The sequence below is a fragment of the Pleurodeles waltl genome, chromosome 2_1, assembly GCF_031143425.1.
Source record: "Pleurodeles waltl isolate 20211129_DDA chromosome 2_1, aPleWal1.hap1.20221129, whole genome shotgun sequence".
In the NCBI taxonomy this organism is placed as follows: domain Eukaryota; kingdom Metazoa; phylum Chordata; class Amphibia; order Caudata; family Salamandridae; genus Pleurodeles; species Pleurodeles waltl.
The window spans coordinates 778,896,303-778,918,882 of NC_090438.1; the positions used below are offsets into that span (position 1 = coordinate 778,896,303).

Consider the following 22,580-nt stretch of genomic DNA (forward strand, 5'->3'; position numbering starts at 1 on the left):
TTGGCATACTGTAGGGAATGACCCTGTCCTACATTAAATGTGTCCTGCGCCTCCTGGAAAATGAGAAAGACCTCTCCTGGGTACAAATTACCTTCTGAATCACCAACCCTCCCTCCACCTCTCCATGGACATGTTGAGATCAATAGAGCAAAAGGGTTCAACATCCCATATGTGTAATTCCCTGTCGAGGTGGACCCTACGTAATACCTTTTTACCACCATTTCCCCGACCTGGACAGTGTGATGTACCAAATAGGTGTCCTCCTGACCCCCTCTCATTAATAGGTGCAGTAGTGTGTCACCCCATTATACCTTGTAGGACCTTTTTTTTCTCCAGTTGTCAGTGTCTTGTCAGCCACCGGGCAGCATGTTGCAGGTGTGCTGCAAAATAATAAAGTTGTATGTCCTGAAGGGCCAGGATACCCTCCTCCATGTCCCTTTTCAAACAGAACCACCCTAATGTGTTTCTCCGCCCATACCAATGAGACATCACATTTCAGGGCACCATATGCTCTCTCTTCCAATATTTAGCCCCAACAACACAGGCTCATAGGCAACAACTAACACCTGTCACAGACAAACTGAGACAGGAACACATGATTTACAGGTGGACGTACCCATTTGGCTTGCCGTTTGAATACTACAGCAAAACTCACTGTCACCGATATACAAGCAGCAGCAGTGATCTGGACCTGCCAATCCCAATTGATCAATTAAAGGGGGGAAGCGCAAGTACTCCCACCCACAAGTCAATCAAAAAGTGTAGGGAGGAACCAGTGGCAATCGCAGAGACAGGCTAAACCCCAGAGGAAACATTGAAAACCTAAAGATTTTTCATCCTCTCACTCCTGAGCAGCCTTCTCACACCAAGGAGCCAATGTTCACTGACAGAGCCTGTCAGCTCATCTCATTAACAAATCTTGCACTGCTTACAGCTGTAGTCTGCTTCCCTCTCTCCTCTGAATGGGGAAACGCTGAACTTAGTATATCTCACTTGGTCATACGATGGTAGGAATTTGTTCCTGAGGTATGTATGAGAAGCTTTAACACACCTCGAACACAAACACCTTGTAATGATTTGCATTAGCAGCTCTTGACCACACACCCGTCATGCAAGATGTACTTAACATGAACCTACATATTTGGAGACATGTTGTCCAAATATTATATTTTTTGTGTATATACTTTTTAAGTTTCTTGTTATTGGGTACTACGACGTGAGAAATGCCCCTCCATGAAGAACAAAGGGGGATAATGGGAGGTGATAGGGGAAAGGCACAGTGGCTACTGCTGAATAGGGAGGAAGATATGCTCCTTGTGCTGGACACTAAGATGCTGAGAAAAGTAGCAGGCCATGCACTAATTGAATCCTCATGGTGATCATCACACTATCGTGGAACAATAAAAGCCTTAATTCGCCAGCCAAACTTAGTAAATTACGGAAATATCTGTTAGACCAACGACACAAGCCTTACAGGAGACACACCTCAAACAGGGGGAGGAACATAGGTTGCGCCATAAAGACTGTCCTATCGTATAAATCTTCAGCGGCCTGACATAACGGTGTGGCCCTTTTTTCCACACTTCCTTAGGCTTCTCTCTAGAAGACCTCAAATCTGACAAAGAGGGGAGAATTATCATGGTGAAAGGGCGTCTTGCGGGATGGGAAGCCGTCCTTATAACAGATTGCGGCATCTTAAGACTCCTAAAGAAATCTACCCTTTTCAATGGATGAAGGACTACTTACGATAATTAACATAAAGATTGCATTCAAAATTGTGTACTTGTTCCAGGAGAATTAGCCCCCCATCTCTTCTGACAGACATTAGGAGGGATCTGTTGTCCTGGTCTAGGTGACTGGGAAAATTTCGTTTTTTGTGTGATCATCCCCATTGATTACTAAATGTTATTGCTGCCTTTTAGACTGCACATTAGGGCACTGCTGTCTAGTGCTCAGTGGTTGTTCTCTGGACCCCTACCACATGTAAAAATAGGCTAATTCCTAATTGTCATGTTTAACTCTCCTGTAAGGTCCTAGTATATGGTGAATAATTTATACCCATGGCATGGAAAGGTAAAAGTCGCCCCTGGAGTGTGGCACTTATTATGCCATCCGCTAGTGTGACAAGGACAACCTGGCTTCATGGCAACCAATGTAGCCTGATTGTTCCAGTTTAAACCTGTATCCTTACCTGTTAAAATAACCCTTTTGTCAGAGGAAAACACTTGCTGTTTTTTTTTAGCCACTTTATTTTGTTTTACATGTACAAAAGAAAGCACAAAGAACATTGTACACATCAACTGATAAAAGCAGTGATATTGCAGTCACATCCCCCGGTGATCAATCCACATACGTTTCATTTTGCACTTATGCTATGAAGCTTTCCTTTTTTTGTAATAAGTCACAGTATGTTGGCCCTGTAGCCCACAAGGGAAGGTGCATGGTACTTAAAAGTGGAACAAGTGGGTTTTCCTTTCTCCCTGTCTGAAGTTATTGCCAGGAGAATATTAGGCAGCCATCTTGTTCTCAGCGCTCTACCTCTCACTTTTAGTACAAGCCCCACACACAACACCGGGCATATTCTGGAGCGGGTCTTTTCCAACTTATTCTCACTTACAGTACAAACCCCCTGTGCCACTTCGATCATTTTATGGTCCCCATGGAAGTTCACCTTGGTGGGCTTGCTCTTTTTTTGCTTCTGGGCAGTCAACAGTCTTTAAGCCCTGGTCCAAATTAAACACTGTAGTCTTCTGCTCTTACTGCAAGAAAAGTAACCAGAACTTTCAGGCCCTCTAGAGGAGGACTCCATTGCAGTGGATACTTTTATCTGCCACTCTGTGGACAGGGCTTTACACTTAAGACCAGGTTCAGCAAGTCCCCATGCATTCCTGCTCCTTGATTCAATGACTTGCTGTTGGACTTAAAGAAAAGCTGTAAATGATCAGAACGTACTTGACCTAAATCCTGCAATCTGGAGTTTAAAGCAACACTTAAAGCTGCCTCTGGGGTCTACAGTAAAGCATGTTGGTCTGCACAGCCAGTTTTTTACATGGATAAAATCGACAACGCTCAGATCTCTTCTAAAGAGCTCTTTTTGATCCCCTTCCACCTAACATTATGAGGAAGATTGGCCCGCATCTTACTCCTTACCTACTTGAGATACTAAATGCTTCTTTGATGGAAGGTCAGGTTCCATTAGCATGAAAACAAGCTATGGTTTCCCCTCAGTTAACGAAATCTACTTGGAATTCCACGGACTTGGCAAATTATCAGCTGACATTGCTTCTACCCATCTGGCTAAGATCCTAGGGAAGCACATCAACCATCAACTGTCTTTATTCCTGGATGCTCATGATTTGCTGCATGCGTCTGTCTGGCTTCTGCCCTGGGTTAAGCACCGAAACCACATTATGTGGTGCAGTAGAGAATTTGAGATCTAAGCTAGACAGGGGAGGTACGGCCGCCTTGATCGTGCTAGACCTCAGTGCGGCATTTGACAATGTGTCTCATCCAGTTTTATTCGATAGACTAGCTGCCTTTGGGATTTGGGATAAAGCTCTAGCCTGGTTCAGTTCCTTTCTAAAGGATTGCTCGTTCCAGGTGTTTTGCAAGTCTCAGGCATCCAATGTTCTATAGTTACGATGTGGATTACGACAGGGCTCTACTTTGAGCCTTACCCTGTTCAATATTTACGTTCGGCACTTGGCCAATATCATAAAGTCACATGGTTTTAACTCTTATTTTTCATATGCTGATGACACACAAATTGTCAGGTCTCTACATAAAACTGATGAGTCTAGGCCATCCAGTCTTAGCCTTTGCCTTTTGGAAGTAGCCGGATGGAAGAAGAACAAATATCTTAAACTGAACAGAAATAAAGTACAGGTTCTATTGGTGGGAAATCATACTCCTCTTTGGGGTCCTAGTTGGTGGCCTGATGATTTAGGGCGTCGGCCCATTCAAGTGGTGAGAAATCGACCGGTATATCAATTCAATCAATAATGTTATGGTCTTCTCAAATGCATCAGGACAATTATCTGGCTCCTTCGTATGTCTGCACAATGCACTATTGTACAGGCCTAGATCATTTCAATGTTAGACTGTGGTAATATTCTCTACTTTGCGGAAAAAAATTGCTGAATACGCTTCAGATTGTGCAGAATGCTACCAGTCGTTTACTTTGTCATGCTCCAAAATCGTCTTCAGTACCTACTTCTTTACATGCTCTTCATTTGTTGCCCGTGTCCAAGCACATTCTGTTTAAAGCCCTTTGGTTTATGCACAAGGCCCAGCAAGACCTCGGTCCCAGATACTTGAGCTCTTGGGTGCAATTATATGATCCTACAGAGACTCTTTTGTCTCTAGTATTGTGCACCTTGCCATTATACCGCATTTTATTGATATAGTCATGGTGGCAGGTCCTTTTCCCTTTGAAACTTTGTCGGTGTACTCCCTACTTGGAATATCATAAAATGCTTAAAACCTGGTTATTCTACTGCTGCTTTTGCCAACCTTCTCCCTACTTAGTGCAGGGAAAACGCATTGGGGTAAGCCATGTGCTCTACAAACCCATAGATTAGATACGATTAGATATATAGAATACAGATTAAAATAGTAATTCTGATAACTCTGGTTCAGCAACCATTTTTAATATTTATTCACTTTTAATAATTATGTAGATAAAGTAACTTCAGAAAATTATTTTTCCCTGCCTTAAGCTCCTGGAAGCTAATTTGCATTAGCCTGCCTGCAGCTGCCCTGTCAGTGCTTGACCTTAATGAAATAAGAAAACTGCTTTCAGAGCAGAACAGTGGCTTAGACCCGGTGATGGGATGGGCTCGGTGTGGGGCATGTGATTCATATCAGCTCAGGAAGGGCAACTAGAGATGTTCCAGGAACTTCATTACTTGAAAGGGATAGGCATGAAGCCTATCTGGCAAACACTTTAGCACCCCTGTACGTCCCATGTAAAAGGTACCCCTGTTCTTTATGCTCTTTAGGGCATCAGTACTAAAGAGGGTCCCTAAGGGCTGTGGCATGTGTTATGCTACCCTAAAGAACCTAATAAAAATTACATGCATGTCATGATGCAAACCATGAGTGAAAACACAACATGGCACACTCATTGTGTGCCATGCCAATGTCACTACATATAATATATATAAGCCACCCCTCCAGAAGGCCTTAAAGCCTCAAGTCAGGGTGGAATATATTTTACGTGAGGACATATCTGCATAAGCAGATATTTCCCTGTGATGTCTAGTTCTATTACTAGATATTGCAAGTGGACAGGGAAGCCATCTTAAGGTATGTACTGGACACTGATCATTACGAGCTACCCAGCTACATAATGGTTTCACTGAAACCTATGGTGTTTGGTATCAAACACCCCATCTTAATACATCCATGCTGAAGCCAGTATGGGATTTATTATGGCAATGCACCCAGAGGGCACCTTAGATATGCCCCCTGAAACCTGCTAGTCTTCTAGTGTGCTGGCTGACTGGTATCAACCAGCCTGCCACCACAAATGAACTTCTGACCCCTGGAGGTGAGAGCCCGTGCTCTTTGAGGTCAGAAACGATGCCTGCACCGGAGGAAGGTGTTATCACCTCTTCCAGCAGAATTGCTAGTAAATTGGCACATCTGGGCTGGTGGCTTCAAATCCTCTGCTGCCCTTTGGTATGCAACTCTGGCTTTCCCCAGACCTGAGAAATGGCATCCCCTGCCATGAGGCCCGTCTGGCACCAGGGAGGCAGGAAATTAGCTATGCAAGTAGGTATGTTGCACTACTAGGCTAGTCACACCCCTAAGGTGGGCTGCCTGATGTGCTAAACGAACGAAGGAAGGGTTCCGCTATCTTGTTTTTGGTGGAATTAGGAGTTCTGGAACAGGGTTATGCTATTCCCCACAGGAAGTGGTCATATGGGGTGTAGTCCCCCAGGGGTGAGTAGCCCATTGGCTACTACTCTACACTCCCCTAAACGCTCCTAGATTAAGCATTTAGGTGGCCCCCTGACACCAGAACTTGTGATTTCGCTTGACTACAAAGAGAAGGACAAAGAGCAGAAGACACCAGAACTGTGGAGTAGCTGAGGCCTTGGTGCTAAACCCTGCCAGCCTGCTTCTGTCCCGACAATTGCAAAGACCTGTCTCACCCTGCAGCCTTGTATCTACCCAGAACCTTGGAGGACTGCCTGTACTTAGTCCCCCCAGTCAGCATCTCCCCTGGAGTGGAGGAGCCACTTCCCTGCATCAGCAGACATCACCTGCGACTGGCCAGTTCTTCATGTTGCTGACCATCAGGTCCATTGAGGGAGCATCTCATCAGGAAGAGGATCCCAAGTGTCCAGGAGTGCAGCCCTGTCGCCTTAGCCTGTCTTTGAGACACTGAACCTGCCTAGAGCCTCCCAGAACCAATACTTGGAGTACCCCATGCACCAAGGCTTGTTTAGTGTCCTGGGGCCAATACAGAGAGTGGCCCTGCTGTCTTGTTCTCTCCCCCATCACCAGGTCAACCCCAAGAAGTGAGAGCCTCTAATGCCAGGGACCCACTGTACAAAACACCTCTGCACCCAAGCCCCACAGCCTGAGTCTGAGACAAATGACGGTGCCCCTTCCCCCAGAGAATCCAAGAACCGAGCCCTCCTTTGGTTTGAGCCGGATTGGTCACCCAGTCCCCACTTGCAGCCCTTTTCTTCCAGGTGCTGCTGAACCCGGGCACACCAGAGCAGGTGACTCGAAACTGCTGGTGGTTCTAAGGACCATGGCCCCTGCTTCCCTCAAGTCCAGAAGAACAATCCTGTAAGTCAGTTGCCAGTGATCCTGTGCAGTACACTTTTTCTCCATAGGATAAATTTACCCTCATCAAGGCTCATGCCTCAAATCTGACCGCTATATTTTCTAAATGTTGAAATATCGCTATCTCAAAAAGTACTTACCTGATCTTGAAGATCTTGGTGTCTAAGATAAAAATCTGTTATTTTTCTACATTGATCTTGAGTTACTTCTTGAGTGTGTCTCATTTACTGTCTGTGTGTTTAGCAGATGCTTAGCACTACCCTCTGATAAGTCTCCACCGCTTGCCAACACTACCAGACAAGAGATCATTTGGGATTATTATTTTAACCCCTGTAAGCCAATAAGGGTCTCCTGGACTGTTTGCAGAGTGCTCCCTTTCATTTGACTCACTACATAGATAGCCAGCTTCCTACCAAGCAGTGATGGAACTCTTTGCATACACGGTGGACTGTCCCTGGTTAAACCAATTTAAGAGTCATACCCACGATCATTAGGCAGTCACAAAGAATATACAAACATGGAGTCGCCCTGGTCTCCTTTTTAAGCCACCTGGGTCTGCGGACATTAAACAGGAGACTCAGCACAGGCTCACCTGTGTTCTACACACACATCTCCTGCTTCAGGATGACACCCTGGATTAGATCTGGGTGTTGGTGGCACACTTCCAGGACTTAGATAAGTTATGTGTTATCCTACCTTGGCCAGCAACTACACCATCCTGAGCTGTACAGCTAGGGTTGCACAACCAACCAGGCAAACGATAAATCTTCTGGGCTGCCAGCAACAACTTGAGTCTGTCAAGAAAATAAAGTGGTCTAACGGTATATCAAGAGAGGCAAGAAGAAAGTGTGAGCCTCTTCTTGGATACAGTCCAGCAAAACACTGGTGCAGATCTCATGGCAAGCAACTGGGTCTCTTTGGCAGTCCTTCTGAGGAAAACCTTAAGCCACCCTATGAAGAGCGACAAGCCAACCGCCCAAGGCAAGCAGCAGATGGAAAACACCAAATAATGGCACTGAAATTTAACCTAAATAATGCCCTGCAGTAGCTGAGTAAAGAAAAGGGGTAAAATAATTTCCTGAGAACCCGCCCTCCAACATTACAGGAAAACCCTCTATGCCCAAAGGAGGGAAGATGAAGCCAAGAAATGAATGCACGCATATGAGGTGCTAAAACTTAAAGGACCAGAGGAAATTCTGGATGTGGGTTAATAAGTGCTCCAAGCAGGCGCAGTGGGTGACTGATACCAACATGGCGCCAGATGAATGGGAGGCACACATAGAGCTCCTTTCCGTGGAGCCAGATGCGCCCAATATTCCCATCAGAGCCGCCTACCAGCTACCCGGAGGACACTACTAATCAATCAGAACCAGGTTGTGAAGATACCGGACTTACAGCCCATGAGAGCACACCAGCCCTAATAGTGCTTAGCATCAAAACTCTGCAGGCAGGAAGCGCACCGGCCCAAGCAGGCCCCTGCTGCGGTACATAAGTGGGGCCCCTACCCGATGGGCCACAGTGATGACTCTGTTATCCCACAAGTCTCGACTTGGAAGTAGCATTCCTGAGACATGAAGGGGGCATTTCTAGTCCCAATCCATACAAAAATGCTCCCGGGCATGCCAGGCCAACTACCAGCTGATTTCACTATTAGATGTTGAAGGGAAGTGCCATGCCTGTATACTTAACCTGAGAACCACTGGCCTGGGTGGAAGCAAGGAAGTTAATACCTCCATCCCAAACAGGATTTCAAAAGGGTTGCCACATAGAAGATAGCTCCATCTGTGCTGCTCACTTGATTGAAGATGCAATGTCAGTCAAGGGAAGGGCCCTTTACACAGGGTTCATTGAGTTTCAGACCACATTTGATAGGATGCCAGGAAACACTCTGGGCAAACCTCAGCAATTGGGGCATCTTGCATAACCTGCAAAAAGCAATTATCACCCTCTAGTCAGACATCTGGGTGAGGATAAGGGTTAGCACCAGCTGGGCCTCAACAAGAAAAATCAGGACAAACAGGGGCCTGAAGCAAAGTTGCATACTGGCACCACTCCTCTTCAATCTATACTTGGCAGACTTCCAGACCCCCTGGCATCAACAAGAGCATTTCCACCCAAATTGGCCGGCCTTGAAATTCAATCACTTCAATATGCGGATGACACAGTTCTGCTAGACAAGACTCTGATTAGCCTCCAGAGACTCTTTACAGCAGTGGTTCCCAATCTTTTGACTTCTGTGGACCCCCACATTTTCGTTACTGGAACCCGCCCGGAAACACCCACTTAATAATTATTACAATCCGGAGACAAACCCCAAATCTCACCCACCCGTCACTGAGTCATTACTGGAAGCCTTGGTCCCCGGCCTAAACATTGTTGATGATTTGAAATGCAAAACAAATACACAAAAAATATGAAAACAAGCATTCATCAAATGCATAAACAAATGATAACATATTTCATTTAATTCGCAAACAAATACAAAACAAAGTATATTTTTAATAGGAAGGTTGGAGCTTTTCTAAATTGAATTGAAGCCATACATCATCCATACTATATTCTGTTTGATGCACCTGCACTGCTCCCACAAATCAATCTGAGGATACTAATTTAATTTTTAGGCTCCAATTTCAAATTCCTTGACATTTACAGTATATTTTCAGGTTTTCAATTCTCCAAATTTCAAATCTCCACTCCTGAGGGTTATAGAACGCAGATTCCTCCTCCCAGTGGCCTATGGGGCTCAGACCTTAAGGAAAAAATGGCCAGTTGGTTAAACAGGGTACAGTCATCATGCTATTGAAGAGTTTTCAGGCTACCAAAGTGCACCTCCCATGCTCAAACCCAGTTAGAGTTCAGTTTCACTTCGCAACAGTGGTTGTTAAAAGCTAAGTTTTTGGCATACAGCTTGAAAGCCAAGCATGAGAGCGAGGGTGCTCTTAAAAGCTCAATTTGGAAATTAATAAATGAACTGGAAACTCAATGGAATACATTTTTCATCCAGGCTCTGGAGGACCTAGAAGCCCATACAATCTGGTCAAGTGGGCTTTCAGCACCAGTGGCCTCCAAAATACTGATAAAGCAAGCAAGACAAATCCCCACAGTGCAAGAACTGCTTGCGGTGAAAAACCTGGACCATGGCAGACTGGCCTCGTTGCTGTATGGACCAGGGTCCCAGTCACTCGATCTCTCCCCGTCAACCCAAGGATAAAACGGGAACTATTGGGCTGGTGCTTTGGCCTAGTCCCCCTGAAAGGGCTATTGGTACGGGCGGAGGAAGTGGACAAGCGATGCCACCTCTGCGCCAAGAGTGAAGAGTCTCTGACCCACATCCTATGTATTTGCAAGGAATTGACTCCTTTAAGAAAGTTTTGACTCAAGCCCCTCTGGCAAACCCTTAATGTCCAGACCTGTCAAGGAGCCTTTGAAAGCTGCCTGAGTGGGGAATCAGCGCGCATGTGGCAGCCTGCTTGGTAAAGTTCGTGAAGCAGCAACAGCACTTCTGTCCTCCCGGCAACCATCAAGGGAGATGATGCTCAGCCAGACCTCCTGCAAGGTGTGTCTATTAAACAGTGACTTCACCCATTCGATGTTAGTTTCAAAACTCAAAATTAATTTTCTGCTGGTCATTCTTAAAAGTTTTTATTATGTCGTTTTATCATCTTGGTATTTTTTGTATCTGATAGAGACTTCTAATTGCAGATTCCTTACCTTAGAATTTCCCCAGGCATCAGACTGGATCCAGAGATTTTTCTTCGAGCAATACCATTGCGCGTCGGCAGGTGTCATCTGTCGACTCCGCGGGCGTCATTGGTGTTGTGGTCGCCGTGATGACGTCGGGAGTAGTATATAGTCGCCGCCCTCACCCAGTGACGTCAGTTCTTTACTTTCCGCGCCACGCGCTGATCCAGAGAAGAGCTACCCTGGCTATTTTTTGGCCTACTTAACCGTTTTGTTGACTTTTTCTGTGAAACTTTGGTGCCTCATCGGGTTTGTCTATGGTGTCTGGAGTGCGACCACGACCCGAAGTCGTGCTCCGAGTGCCGGGCCATGCACCCGAAGACTTTGAGAGAGCAGTCCCTAAAGCTAATGGGGGCCCGGCACTCGACTCCCCGTAGGCCCCGGTCTCGATCGGTCACGAAGTCATCACCACGCATCTTATTCTAAATCCTCGGGTCAAGTAAGAAGAAGTCGAAGAAGTCCCATCGTTCTCCGACTTCGCCCCGTCGCTCGGCTGACGTGAGGCGTGAAGAGCGTCCACTCACAAGACCTCCATCCTCGGAGCCTGCGTCCGGGTCAGCTCCGCACTTCTCTGAGTTTCCTTGAGCCAGAGCGCCCCCCACCCAGCTTAGAGTTTTGAGGCCATGCACCTCATATTTGTGCGGTCTGACCCCGATACGGCGCCTTCGGTCCCAAGGGGTTCGGCTGAGGGGCCTTTGGGTTCTGTGCCAGCAGCTTTGGCTCCGGCCACCGAGGTCACCTCCGGATCCACGCCGGTCACACTCTTGAGACCTTCCCCGGCGCCGGGTTGAATAGCGACGCTCCAGATGTCGGCGGTGGCCACTATCAATGTAGACCCAATTCTTATCCCCGACAACTCGGAGTCGGAGCGGTGGCGTCGGCCGACGCCGCCTTCGGCTTCGATGGGGCTTATTCTTCCCAGGTCTAATTCGGACCCTTTTTCTTATGGGTACGAAAATGGGGAGGAATTGGAGTGGTCCCTGGACCCTTAGGCTCAGGAATTGGGCGAAGCCAGTGGTCTTGATACTTCTCCTGATACTGGCATGCTGTCTCCTCTTACCGTGGCTACGGCGGAGGGAGCAACTTATGGTATGGTGGTCAGTAGGGCAGCTGAGGTCCTTTGTCTCAAGCTTCCCACTGTTGAGGTCAGGTCTGATCTCCTGACTGAGGTGCTTCAGCCTGGAGCTTCTACTTCAGAACCCCTTTTGCCGTTTAATGAAGCCCTCACCGATGTCCTTTCGGGTACATGGTCCAAACCCAAGACAAGGACTCCTGTGAATAGGACTATCGCACACCGCCATCGGCCCGCACCGAACGACCCTAAATTCCAGTCCCAACAACCCACACCTGAGAGTCTTGTTATCCAGGCTTCCTCTTCTTCAGGCACATTCCCTTCCGCACCCCCAGATAGGGAATCCAAAATGATGGAACAGTTTGGCAAGACGTTGTTTTCTTCCTCCAGACTCATGCTGTGGTCTATGAAAAAACGCATGCATTTTGGGCCACTATACCCACTCTTTGTGGGATACGGTTGCTCAAGTCCTGCCGCAGATACCGGAGGAGGACCGTGCTATCATCTCCCAAGCTGTGAACGATAGGAGAGATGTGACAAAGTTCACAATCTGTTGTGGGCTGGACAAGACGACTCTCTGGACAAATCGGTTGCTACAACGGTGGCCTTATGACGCCACGCCTGGTTACGCACTTCTGGTTTTTCGGGGGATGTCCAACAGTCACTCATGGACATGCCCTTTGATGGCTCCTGTCTCTTCTGAGACAAAGCTGACTCTGAGAGAGATTCAAGGATTCCCGGGCTACGGCTCGGTCCCTCTGTCTTTCCTTGACCCCTCGCCCACCATAGTCTGCTTCTCGCCCCTTTCGTGGCCACAGAAGGGGCTCCCTGTTGTGTCCTCCACCCAGCAACCGGGCCTCACACGCTGTTCAGCCTATGCGTGGCCGCGGAATCCCACGTGGTCGTGGGACAGGGAACCAGAGGTCTGCCCAGTCCACCCCTGCCCCCTCTGCAGCCTCCAAACCCTCCTAGTCGTCCCCTCACTCCCATCCCGTTGGTGGCAGGATTCGTCATCACCTGCCCCACTGGGAAAATATCACAACGGACGGGTGGGTTTTGCAGATCGTTCGAAATGGCTACTCCCTCCCTTTCGAATCTGCTCCACCACCCATGCCACCATCCTTCAATCACCTTCCGGAGGATCATTTGGCGCTTCTCCTCAGGGAAGTCGCAGCTCTCTTGGCCATGGGAGTTATAGAAAAGGTCCCTGTGCCAGAAGTAGGTTGTGGTTGTTATTCCCGCTACTTTCTGATACCAAAAAAGGACAAGGGCTTACGTCCTATCCTAGACCTTTGGGACCTAAAGTACTTTCTCAAGAAGGAGAAATTCAAAATGCTCACCCTGACTTAGGTTCTGTCTGCCTTGGACTCAGGAGACTGGATGGTAGCATTGGACTTGCAGGACGCTTATTTCCACATCCCCATCCTGCCTGCCCACAGACGTTACCTACGATTCGTGGTAGGTCACGAGCACTTTCAGTTTATCGTGCTCCTCTTCGGCCTTACCAGCGCCCCTCGGGTGTTCACGAAAGTGATGGCGGTGGTCGCAGCTCATCTGCGCAGGTTAGGGTCTCAGTCTTCCCCTACCTTGTCGACTGCCTGTTAAAGGCGGAAGTCGTCTCCCACCTTCAGACTATGGCAAACCTCCTGCACACGCTGGGGTTCGCTATAAACATGCCGAAGTCACACCTGACTCCCTCTCAGTCGCTCCCTTTCATAGGAGCGGTTCTGGACACAATGCAGTTTTGGGCTTATCCTCCCGAAAAAACGAGTCCAAGACATTCAGGCTATGATTCCGATCTTTCGGCCTCGGTCTTGGGTTTCGGTCAGACTGACTCTGAGGCTTCTGGGCCTCATGGCCTCCTGCATCCTGCTAGTGACACATGCCAGATGGCATATGCAGGCTCTGCAGTGGGACCTGAAGTTCCAGTGGACGCAGCATCAGGGGAATCTCTCCGACCTGGTCCAGATCTCGGAGGGAACTGCGAAAGACCTGCAGTGGAGGCTTTCGAATCTGCATTGGGTCCACTGCAGATCCCTCTCCCTTCCCCAACCAGATCTCTCTATATTGACAGATGTGTCACTTCTGGGTTGGGGCATCCACACGGGAGAGGCGGAGATCAGAGGACTCTGGTCTCCGGCGGAGTCTGGGCTCCATATCAATCTGCTGGAGCTCTGGGCGAACAGGCTTGCTTTGAAAGCATTCCATCCCTCTCTCAAAGGGAAAGTGGTGCAGGTGTTCACGGACAATTCTGCTGCTATGTGGTACTCCAACAAACAGGGCGGAGTAGGGTCCTGGACCCTTTGTCAGGAGGCACTACACCTCTGGACATGGCTGGAACATCAGGGCATTGCATTGATGGTTCAACATATGGTGGGCTCCCTCAGCGCCAGAGCAGACAAACTCAGCCGTCGATGTACAGCCGATCACGAATGCCATCTCCATCCGGAGGTGGCGCAAGGTCTCTTTCAGCTGTGGGGAGAGCCTTGGTTAGATCTGTTTGCCTCTGCAGAGAGCGCTCAATGTCAGCTGTTTTGCGCATTGGAGTTTCCAAGGCGGCACTCGCTCGGAGACGCTTTTCATCTCCAGTGGAACTCCGGCCTCCTTTACTCCTTCCCACCTATACCTCTTCTGCCCAGAGTTCTCAAGAAAATCAGAAGCAACTGGACCTAAGTCATCTTGTTGGCTCAGGACTGGGCATGGAGAGTATGGTATCCAGAGCTCTTCACCCGAACCTGTCCAACCTCCGCCTTCATGCATGGAGATTGAGCGGCGCCAGTTGACAGCTTTTGCCCTTCCACCCGAAGTCTGCAATATTATCTTGGCAGCCAGGCGTCCATCAACCAAAACTGTATACGCCTGTCGTTGAAATAAGTTTGTGGCGTGATGTGCCAACAAATCGGTTGATCCCCTTTCTGCACCTCTCTCCGAGGTTCTTCTGTTCATTCTTTCTTTGGGCCAGCAGGGCTCTGCTTTGGGCACCCTTAAAGGGTATTTATCTGCCATTTCAGCCTTTCTTAGGCTACCTGATCAGCACTCACTCTTTAAATCTCCTATTGTGAGTAGATTCCTAAAAGGGCTTACCCATTTATTTCCTCCTACTCCATTTATCATGCCTCAGTGGGACCTTAATCTTGTACTTACTTACTTGATGTGTACCCCCTTTGAACCAATGCATAGTTGTCCCTTGCGGCTCCTCACCTTCAAAACTGTCTTTCTGGTCGCTATCACCTCTGCTCGCAGGGTGAGTGAGCTTCAGGCCCTTTCCTCAAAGACCTCCATACTTGTCTGTGCACTCTTACAAAGTCGTGTTGGGCACTAGGGCTTCCTTCCTTCCTAAGGTGGTTACACCCTTTCATGTAGGCTAGTCCATCACTCTGCCTACTTTCTACGCACCCCCATATCCTTCCCATGAGGAGGAGAGACTCCACCGTCTGGACCCAAAAAGAGTGTTGGCGTTTTACCTCAATCGTACTAAAGATTTCCGGGTGGACGATCAACTCTTCGTTGGGTATGTGGGTGCGAAAAAAGGGAAGGCGGTGCAAAAGCGTACCATCTCTCAATGGGTGCTTCTTTGCATCAAAATGTGCTACGCTTTGGCCAAAAAGCAACCTCCTGAAGGCTTGAGTGCTCATTTCACCAGAGCAACTGCTCTTTCCACTGCTTTAGCACGCGGAGTTCCTGTGCTGGATATCTGCCAGGCAGCTACGTGAGCGTCCCTGCACACGTTTGCTAAGCACTACTGTCTGGACAGTCAGGTCCGTCGGGACGGCTATTTTGGTCGTCGGTCCTGCAGGACTTCCTAGAATGATCTTGGTTCGCAGCCCACCACCGAGGATGGCATTGCTTGGGTATCTGTTCTAAGGTAAGGAATCTGCAACTATAAGTCTATCAGATGTACAAGTTACTTACCTTCGGTAACAAAATATCTGGTAGAGGCATATTCTAGTTGCAGATTCCTTACCGCCCACCCATCCTCCCCGCTTGCGAACTGATTTCTCAGGACAGGTATTCCCCGTTTCAGGTCCTTAGCTCTGGCACACCAATTTTAGTGTGCTTAGCGGCTCTGGGCTTTGGCGTGGAAAAGTTGTTACAAGAAACTGACATCACTGCGCTAGGGCGGCATCTATATACTACTCCTGATGGCATCACAGTGACCACAATGCCAACAAAGCCCGCGGAGTCGACCGACGACACCTGCCGACGCGCAACGGTATTGCTCGAAGAAAAATCTCCGGATCCAGTCTGACGCCTCGGAAAAATTCTAAGGTAAGGAATCTACAACTAGAATAGGTCTCTACCAGATATTTCGTTACCGAAGGTAAGTAACTTGTACAATAGGGGTTTCTAACAGCAATTCGAGTTTTTCTGTTTGTAATGATTTTAAATAATTATGCAAATAAACAAAAACAAATGTAAATAAAAAATAACGCAGTTTTGGGGTAAGATGTGCAAGAGCCTTCAAAAAGTGTTGGGATACCCCAAACTGCTGAAACCTAACATTATGGTACTGGGATTAGGCTGGAAACATTGGATGGTCTCACTGGACAGGAGTGGTTCTTTGTGATGGGATATCTTAGATCTGCAAAAAGAGCTATTGCTTTCAACTGGAAACAGATACATGCATCCCCAGTTTCTCAATGGTATGGTTGATTGTGAGCCCTACTAGATATGCAAAGGTTGTTGTATGCCCAAGGTTGATGGTTCCTGCTTTTTCCCTTCTGGAGAGACTAGTGAAGCAGAGAGGTGGGTTCAAAACAATCAATCAGTGAAGCTGCATCAGATCGTACTGCATGGTGTGGACAGGACTCCAATATTTTCTGGTTTCTGTCCAATAGGCCTCATACTTGTATACAGAATGGATGTCCCTACTTGCAGTAAGTTTCAAATACTTCAAAATTATCAGAAATGTCCTTCAGAGAGATCATACTATCTTGAAACAGGATGGTGGCAAAGTAGAGCTGCCAGTTGGATGCCACCCAATGGTGGTTTGAGCACTTCCCACCTTTAGGGACCTTGTGCATCCCCTTTGGGCTTTTCCTAACCCCTTATATCTTTGAGAGAAAAAGAAGTTGCCTTTTGTTTCTTTTAACCTTAGGTGTGCCCCTTTCATTTGGCAAACAGGGAAAGTAAAGCTTTCGATTTTGCATGTTCAGTAATCTGTAGATATCTTAAAGAATTTAGGAAGCATGTCTTCTCTCTAATAATATTGTTCAAATGATTGTTGTTTTGTGTGTACATACAAATCACACACACGCACATACAGAAGATTTATATTGTTTTGATTGTTCATTTCCTGCTGTTCTGCAACTTTTTTCCAGGCATATCTTTAATTCGTTTTTTAATACCTCTATTCATATTTCAGAATAAGAGACCTGCTGCCAAGAAAGGGGATCCATTCTATGAAGCTCAAGAGAACCACAACCTAATTGGTGTAGCAAATGTCTTCTTGGAGTGCCTTTTCTATGATGTTAAATTGCTGTATGCTGTGCCTATTATCAGTCAGCAAGGCGAGGTAAATTTTAGACCGACCAAGTCAAAAGTCTCAACAACTACCAACAATGAAATACAATAAATACATCTGTGTAGCAAGCAACCAAGATAATCTGTTGAACACAATTTTCAGATGATCATCAAATTAGCTTTGCTTTAGACTATAGTCTGTTTCAGTTTTAAATAACATCAACTCCAACTTCTCTCATGTCTTTAACAAAGATAATGTGTTGCAAGGATCACTTTTTACAGAGGACGATTAATGTATTTTGAGCAGTGACAAAACATTTCACCCCTTCCCCTTCAAAAGCACGAAAACATTTATTTTATATCGATCCAGAAGGAAATATTTTTGTAATATTAAACATGATGATGTTCTTTAGGGATGCACAGACTCTTGTTGATCAATAATCCTCTTATTGGAAGGGCTGATATTGTTAGGCAGACTAAGTGAAAGCATGTCAACAGTTGGGATCAAAACATCCTGCTGGAAAATTATGTAAAAATAATAGAAAACAGTAGTTTGGTCTCTTCATGACCTTGTATATGGATAATTAATAGGAACCAGTCAACAACACTGCTTGCCTTTTCACTGCATCCTTGCTATATATGTGTCGAATTTGATTTGTTTCACAAAACAAAATCTGTGCTCACTCTTCTGCTTTGGTCCTTACTGTTGTAAATAAAATCCATGGTTAATTTAAAAGATATTTTAATATACATGTCTTTGTACATTGTAGGTCGCTGGCCGACTTCATGTAGAAGTGATGCGCGTCACAGGTGCTGTCCCTGAGTGTTTGGTGGGAGACGATGACTCTTCTGAGAATTCCAGTGAGAGTGGAAGCCTTGAAGTTATGGACAACAATGGAGAAATTGTCTATCGTGCAAAAAAGCTGACTTGTCGGGTGAGTACAAAATATTTACTCATTTCTACTTAATTTTTATCCTGCAGCAAAGTATAATGAATTACAAGCAAATTAAAAATCCACTATACTTTATCATTGGTGATTTTTATTTCTTCCCCCCCAATAATGAATGTAATTTCCAGCAAACAAGAAAGAGGACATGGTAAATTGGTTGACAGGTGAAGATTTGGTATATATTTTGAAAGAGAGTGGAGAAAGATTTTGCATTAAGATCTACAATCTTTGTTTAGCCGTTTTTTTATTTTATTTTCAAGTCTGTCCACTTCTGTACCATCCCACATGCATAAATTATGTATTTTAAAACATGTTTATTTTTGTGTGAAGAGATTGAAAGGAAGAATAACTTGTAACTTCCAGATGGACATGAACTGTGTCATCAACATGAAAAATGGGTCAGGTCTGGCAGCAACAACTATTGATCTCATTTCATGGGATTTACTCACCTCCCCATTTCAGAGGTAACTAGAGTTTTCTAAAAGGATACTGTTTGAACAGACTATTATATTTGCATTGCTACTTAAGGGTATGTACTTGCTCAGGTGAGTTCCTTTTCTGTAAGCACCCAACAAGACTTTCAAAGTTTTGGATTCATTTTGAGAACTCGCCTGATTAATTCTCATATTCTGACTTCTCACTTAGTTTTCTAAGATGTCACCTATAGAATTTTTAAACATTATTCACTGTGCCATCAGGGCGTATTATTTTTAGCTGAAGTTTATGGTAATATCAGATAAGAGCAGTTGAGAAGCAAGGTTGAAATGCTCTGAAGCTTTTTAAATCAAAATAGTGAGAGTTTGCATTTACAACATGAAAAGCAACCAGAGCTTACTTTACAACTGCAAAATAAGCAATCTGAGGGTAGCAGGCAGCTAGAGAGAATAGAAGATCTGAAAAAACCCACGCTTTTGTGTGTTTTGTGTTTGTTTGAGGAATTTGGTCACAGCAAGCTTGACCTTTGAAGTATCAGTACATAGGTAGGAGGGCTCAAACCCTTGAGGGGAGCACAGCACAACCCCTAATGCACCAGTAGTAAAGTGACACTGATATTGCAATTAAAGGACTTTCGCAAGGTGGAACGATGTTTATTTTCCAAGACTGATTATTCCCTGAGAGCTGAATTTCACCACAGAGTCATCTATCTACATGAGGCTAGCTGATCACTTCAAAGATCCTGTCACAAACTCAGTGCAGCTACAGAGCTTTGCCAGTTAGGGGACCATATCTGTTGCTAAGCTCTTCTTTACCTTGTCTGCTGTTTAGACTCCTTCTGCGTGATCTCCTTCAGTTAAGTGAAGATCTGCTGAAGGTGATACTGTTAGAGGGCACGATTACAGCATGGATAATAACCGCTGATGAAGATCAAGCAGACCAGCATTTTATTATAGAGCCAAGCAGTTAAAAGCTGCTTGAAGTTAGTGGGAGACACCACTCAACCAAGAAGGAGTTCAAAATGTCACTTTTAGAAACGTATTTATTTATTTCCTGGGCAGAAGGGCAACAAAATACAAACACAAAAAACGCCTCAAAGCAAGCTTAAAAGTCAGGTCTGGCATTTAAAAGAACAATAAGGAGATCACATTATCCTGATTCAGCTCACATATTCAAATGAAAGTAAATCTCTGAGTAGAACATATGAAGTTTGACATCTCACAGTTCAGTTCTTGTGGGGGAACATGGGGGAACTATTTTTGAACTGATAAACGTCTAGCTGAATTGAGTAGCAGCTTCTGGTCCATTTTTAGTGACAACATTTTCTAAATTCTGGAAATGGGAGACACCCATACAGAAGTGTTTGCCAAAAATATAGTACGTAATAAGTATTCATGGTCTTCCACAATCCTGCCCTTGATTTCAAGGACTATTCTAAATAGGCAAGACACTATAAGGAACACTCTGTGCTGGGCAAGTGTTTAGTATAAATGAAGTGTAAACCTGGTATATCCATCCTTGCATTTGTGTATCAAAAACTCAATTCAGTATGTCATTTAGAAAATTAAACTCGAGAAGATAATTGCCGAACAATGTGTAACATTTACTTTGTTTGTTTTTAAGGTGAAAATAAAAGAAGCCACTGGGCTGCCCCTGAACCTCTCCAACTTTGTCTTCTGTCAGTACACATTCTGGGACCAGTGTGAACCTACGGTAGCACCACCCATGGTGAACCCTGACATGCCTTCACCTTGGAACAAGGAAGCCCAGTTCACAGTGAAATTTGCTCAGTCTAAAGTAAAGAGTATACTTTTAAGATATTTGTAGATGTGTTAAAGCGTAAATATGCATTTTTTCAGTCGTGTGGTTACATTTACAGGTTTCTGCAGTTGTGTGCATCTACACTATGTTGAGGAAAATAATTTAAAAGGTCATTGTAGCGAGATAAAAGTAGGGTATTTCATAAATATTTATGAATAGAAACACTCTCAAATCCACATTATTTTGGTAATTTAATGGTATGTTAGACATCCCTGCTTGCTTATCAAAGTATATTTTGAATAGCTTGCCGCTTTTCTCAGAAATTTGACCTTGTGTGTTCAAAAATAAGTTTAGCCAAGTGAACCTGGTCATTGTTAAACTATTAATTGTCTTCGCTTGTCATAATATGTATGGACACTTGTAAGGTACTCTCCTTATATGCAGTTTAAGTGGCCTCAGTTAAAAGACTATTGTTATTAGCAAATATAATGTTTCTCAGATATACTGTCATTTTGGTACAATTTTATCCCAATCCTCAATTCTTAAAATTTGTCACAGCTCTATGTACATCTTATAGATTTTACCTAGATTTGCCTCCCTGCATATATGTATGGTAATACTTGTACAAACGTTCCATAGAAAAAGCTGCTATACCACTGCAGTTTCAATTCCGTACAATAATGACATTTTTATGGTATTAAAGATAGTACTTTATTTGTTCCAGTTGTTTTAATATACTTGTTTTAATTTGAATTCCTCCATAAACCACTCCATTCAGCCACATGCTGATACTCCTTTGTGCCAGTGATCTAAAGATACACCTTCTTTTACAATGTATAGAAATTTGACTGATGTTAGGAGTATTCTTCTATGGGTTGGTAGCTCTCACATGTAGCAGGATCTTTTAAATTAATTTCTGACACATTCCTAGATGCTGATAGGGACGTCACAAAAATGGATAACTACAGCGAGGAGATTTCAAGCAGTTAAAATACAGAGGCCAGACACAAAGCAGTGAAACTTTGTGTAATAATTTACTTGATAATAAATGCACACCTTAACAATAGCAAAGGATAGTCGAAATGCAGACAGGGCAAGGAGATAGTTAAGCATGTTATTGTCTTCCATACCCCTTTTCAGCATCCCTTCTTCACATCCTAGATAGGGTTAGTCCTAAAACTCATCAGAGGGCAGAGGTAATAGAAGGTCATAAAGCCAGCTTACCACTGACTTACTGATAGAGATGCATTCCTCTTTCACCAAAACCCTGAGGTGGGATGTACTTTAAAGTGGGCCCCAAGAGAAAAAGATTTGGGGAACCTTAAGGTCCTGACTTTTGTAGCCTGCCTTACCTTTGGAATGCTCTTAATAGAGCCTGTTCTCTGGAAAAAGTGAAGGGTGAATATGAACAATAAAGCCTGTTCCGCAATCCATCCAAGAACTCTAAAAAGATTTGAACTTGCAAAACATGAACATATTATAGATATGAATACAGTGCAAGCCATTACCTCCCGTCCCTCCCTCGCCTTCCTTTTAACCAATGAGGCCTCCTGCCTCCCCCCTAGACCCTCCCTTCCCCTTTCAAAAACCCCCCCACCCTTATCCCCTCCTGTTCTTTTGTCTAGCCCACGCTAGACGGTTTTCTTTCCCTTTCTTACCTGCACGGCGGGGCCTGGAGGTCGTCGATGGAGGCACTCCTCGGGACGCGGTGCTCCGCGAGGAGTGCTACGGCTGGGTCACGTCTTGAGCGAACGGCATGGCTGCTCGAGAGGCGTGTACTGGGGGCCGGCTGACGGGGTCAGCCGGCCCTCTGTGGCTGGGGCGTTAGTTTCCGGGTTTCCGCGCCGCGGAGCCGCGAGGACCGAGGAACTTCAATTTTTGGATGCTGGTCAGGTAGGACGGGCGTTCTGCCCGTGGTTTTTTGGATTTTTACAAGGATTGTGACCTTTTTAGGGTTTGGTGGAGCCCTGTTAGGGAGGACCAGGGTCCTATATGTAGGGTAGTGTTTTGGAATGAAAGGCAGTGTTATTTTGGTTACCATGCCTAAAGCTCCAGCAAAGGGACGTGGTTGTCTCTTCTTCCTCCTCGGAGGTGGGAGGGGAGGGTAGCATTGCTCTTCCTGAGAACCCACAGGTACCTGGCAGGGGTACTCCCCTCATGTCTAGTGAGGAAGTGCAGGATATGGGTGAAATGGCTGTCACCAGGGCACTGCAAGCTGGCGTGGCCAGGACTGATCAGTCTAAGCGTGCGCACTCATCGGTAGCGGCAAGGAAATCCTCATCGGAGAGTGCGGATGAGGCCCCATCAACGTCATCTGGGGGGAAATAGGTTTCCAGAAGAGGTAATGTGGGAAGTGA

At 45.6% G+C, this 22,580-nt stretch overlaps 1 protein-coding gene across 3 annotated transcripts in view; it reads left to right on the forward strand.

The window, feature by feature from the left end:
- The window catches only part of KIF13A (kinesin family member 13A), a 733,240-nt gene that overhangs the window by 490,391 nt on the left and 220,269 nt on the right, over positions 1–22,580 (forward strand). For all 3 annotated transcript variants that reach the window (XM_069218350.1, XM_069218331.1, XM_069218342.1), the window contains 3 exons: positions 16,980–17,129; positions 17,848–18,012; positions 20,086–20,259. In XM_069218350.1, the coding sequence (XP_069074451.1) occupies positions 16,980–17,129; positions 17,848–18,012; positions 20,086–20,259 (489 nt within the window). The remainder of the gene's footprint in view (positions 1–16,979; positions 17,130–17,847; positions 18,013–20,085; positions 20,260–22,580) is intronic.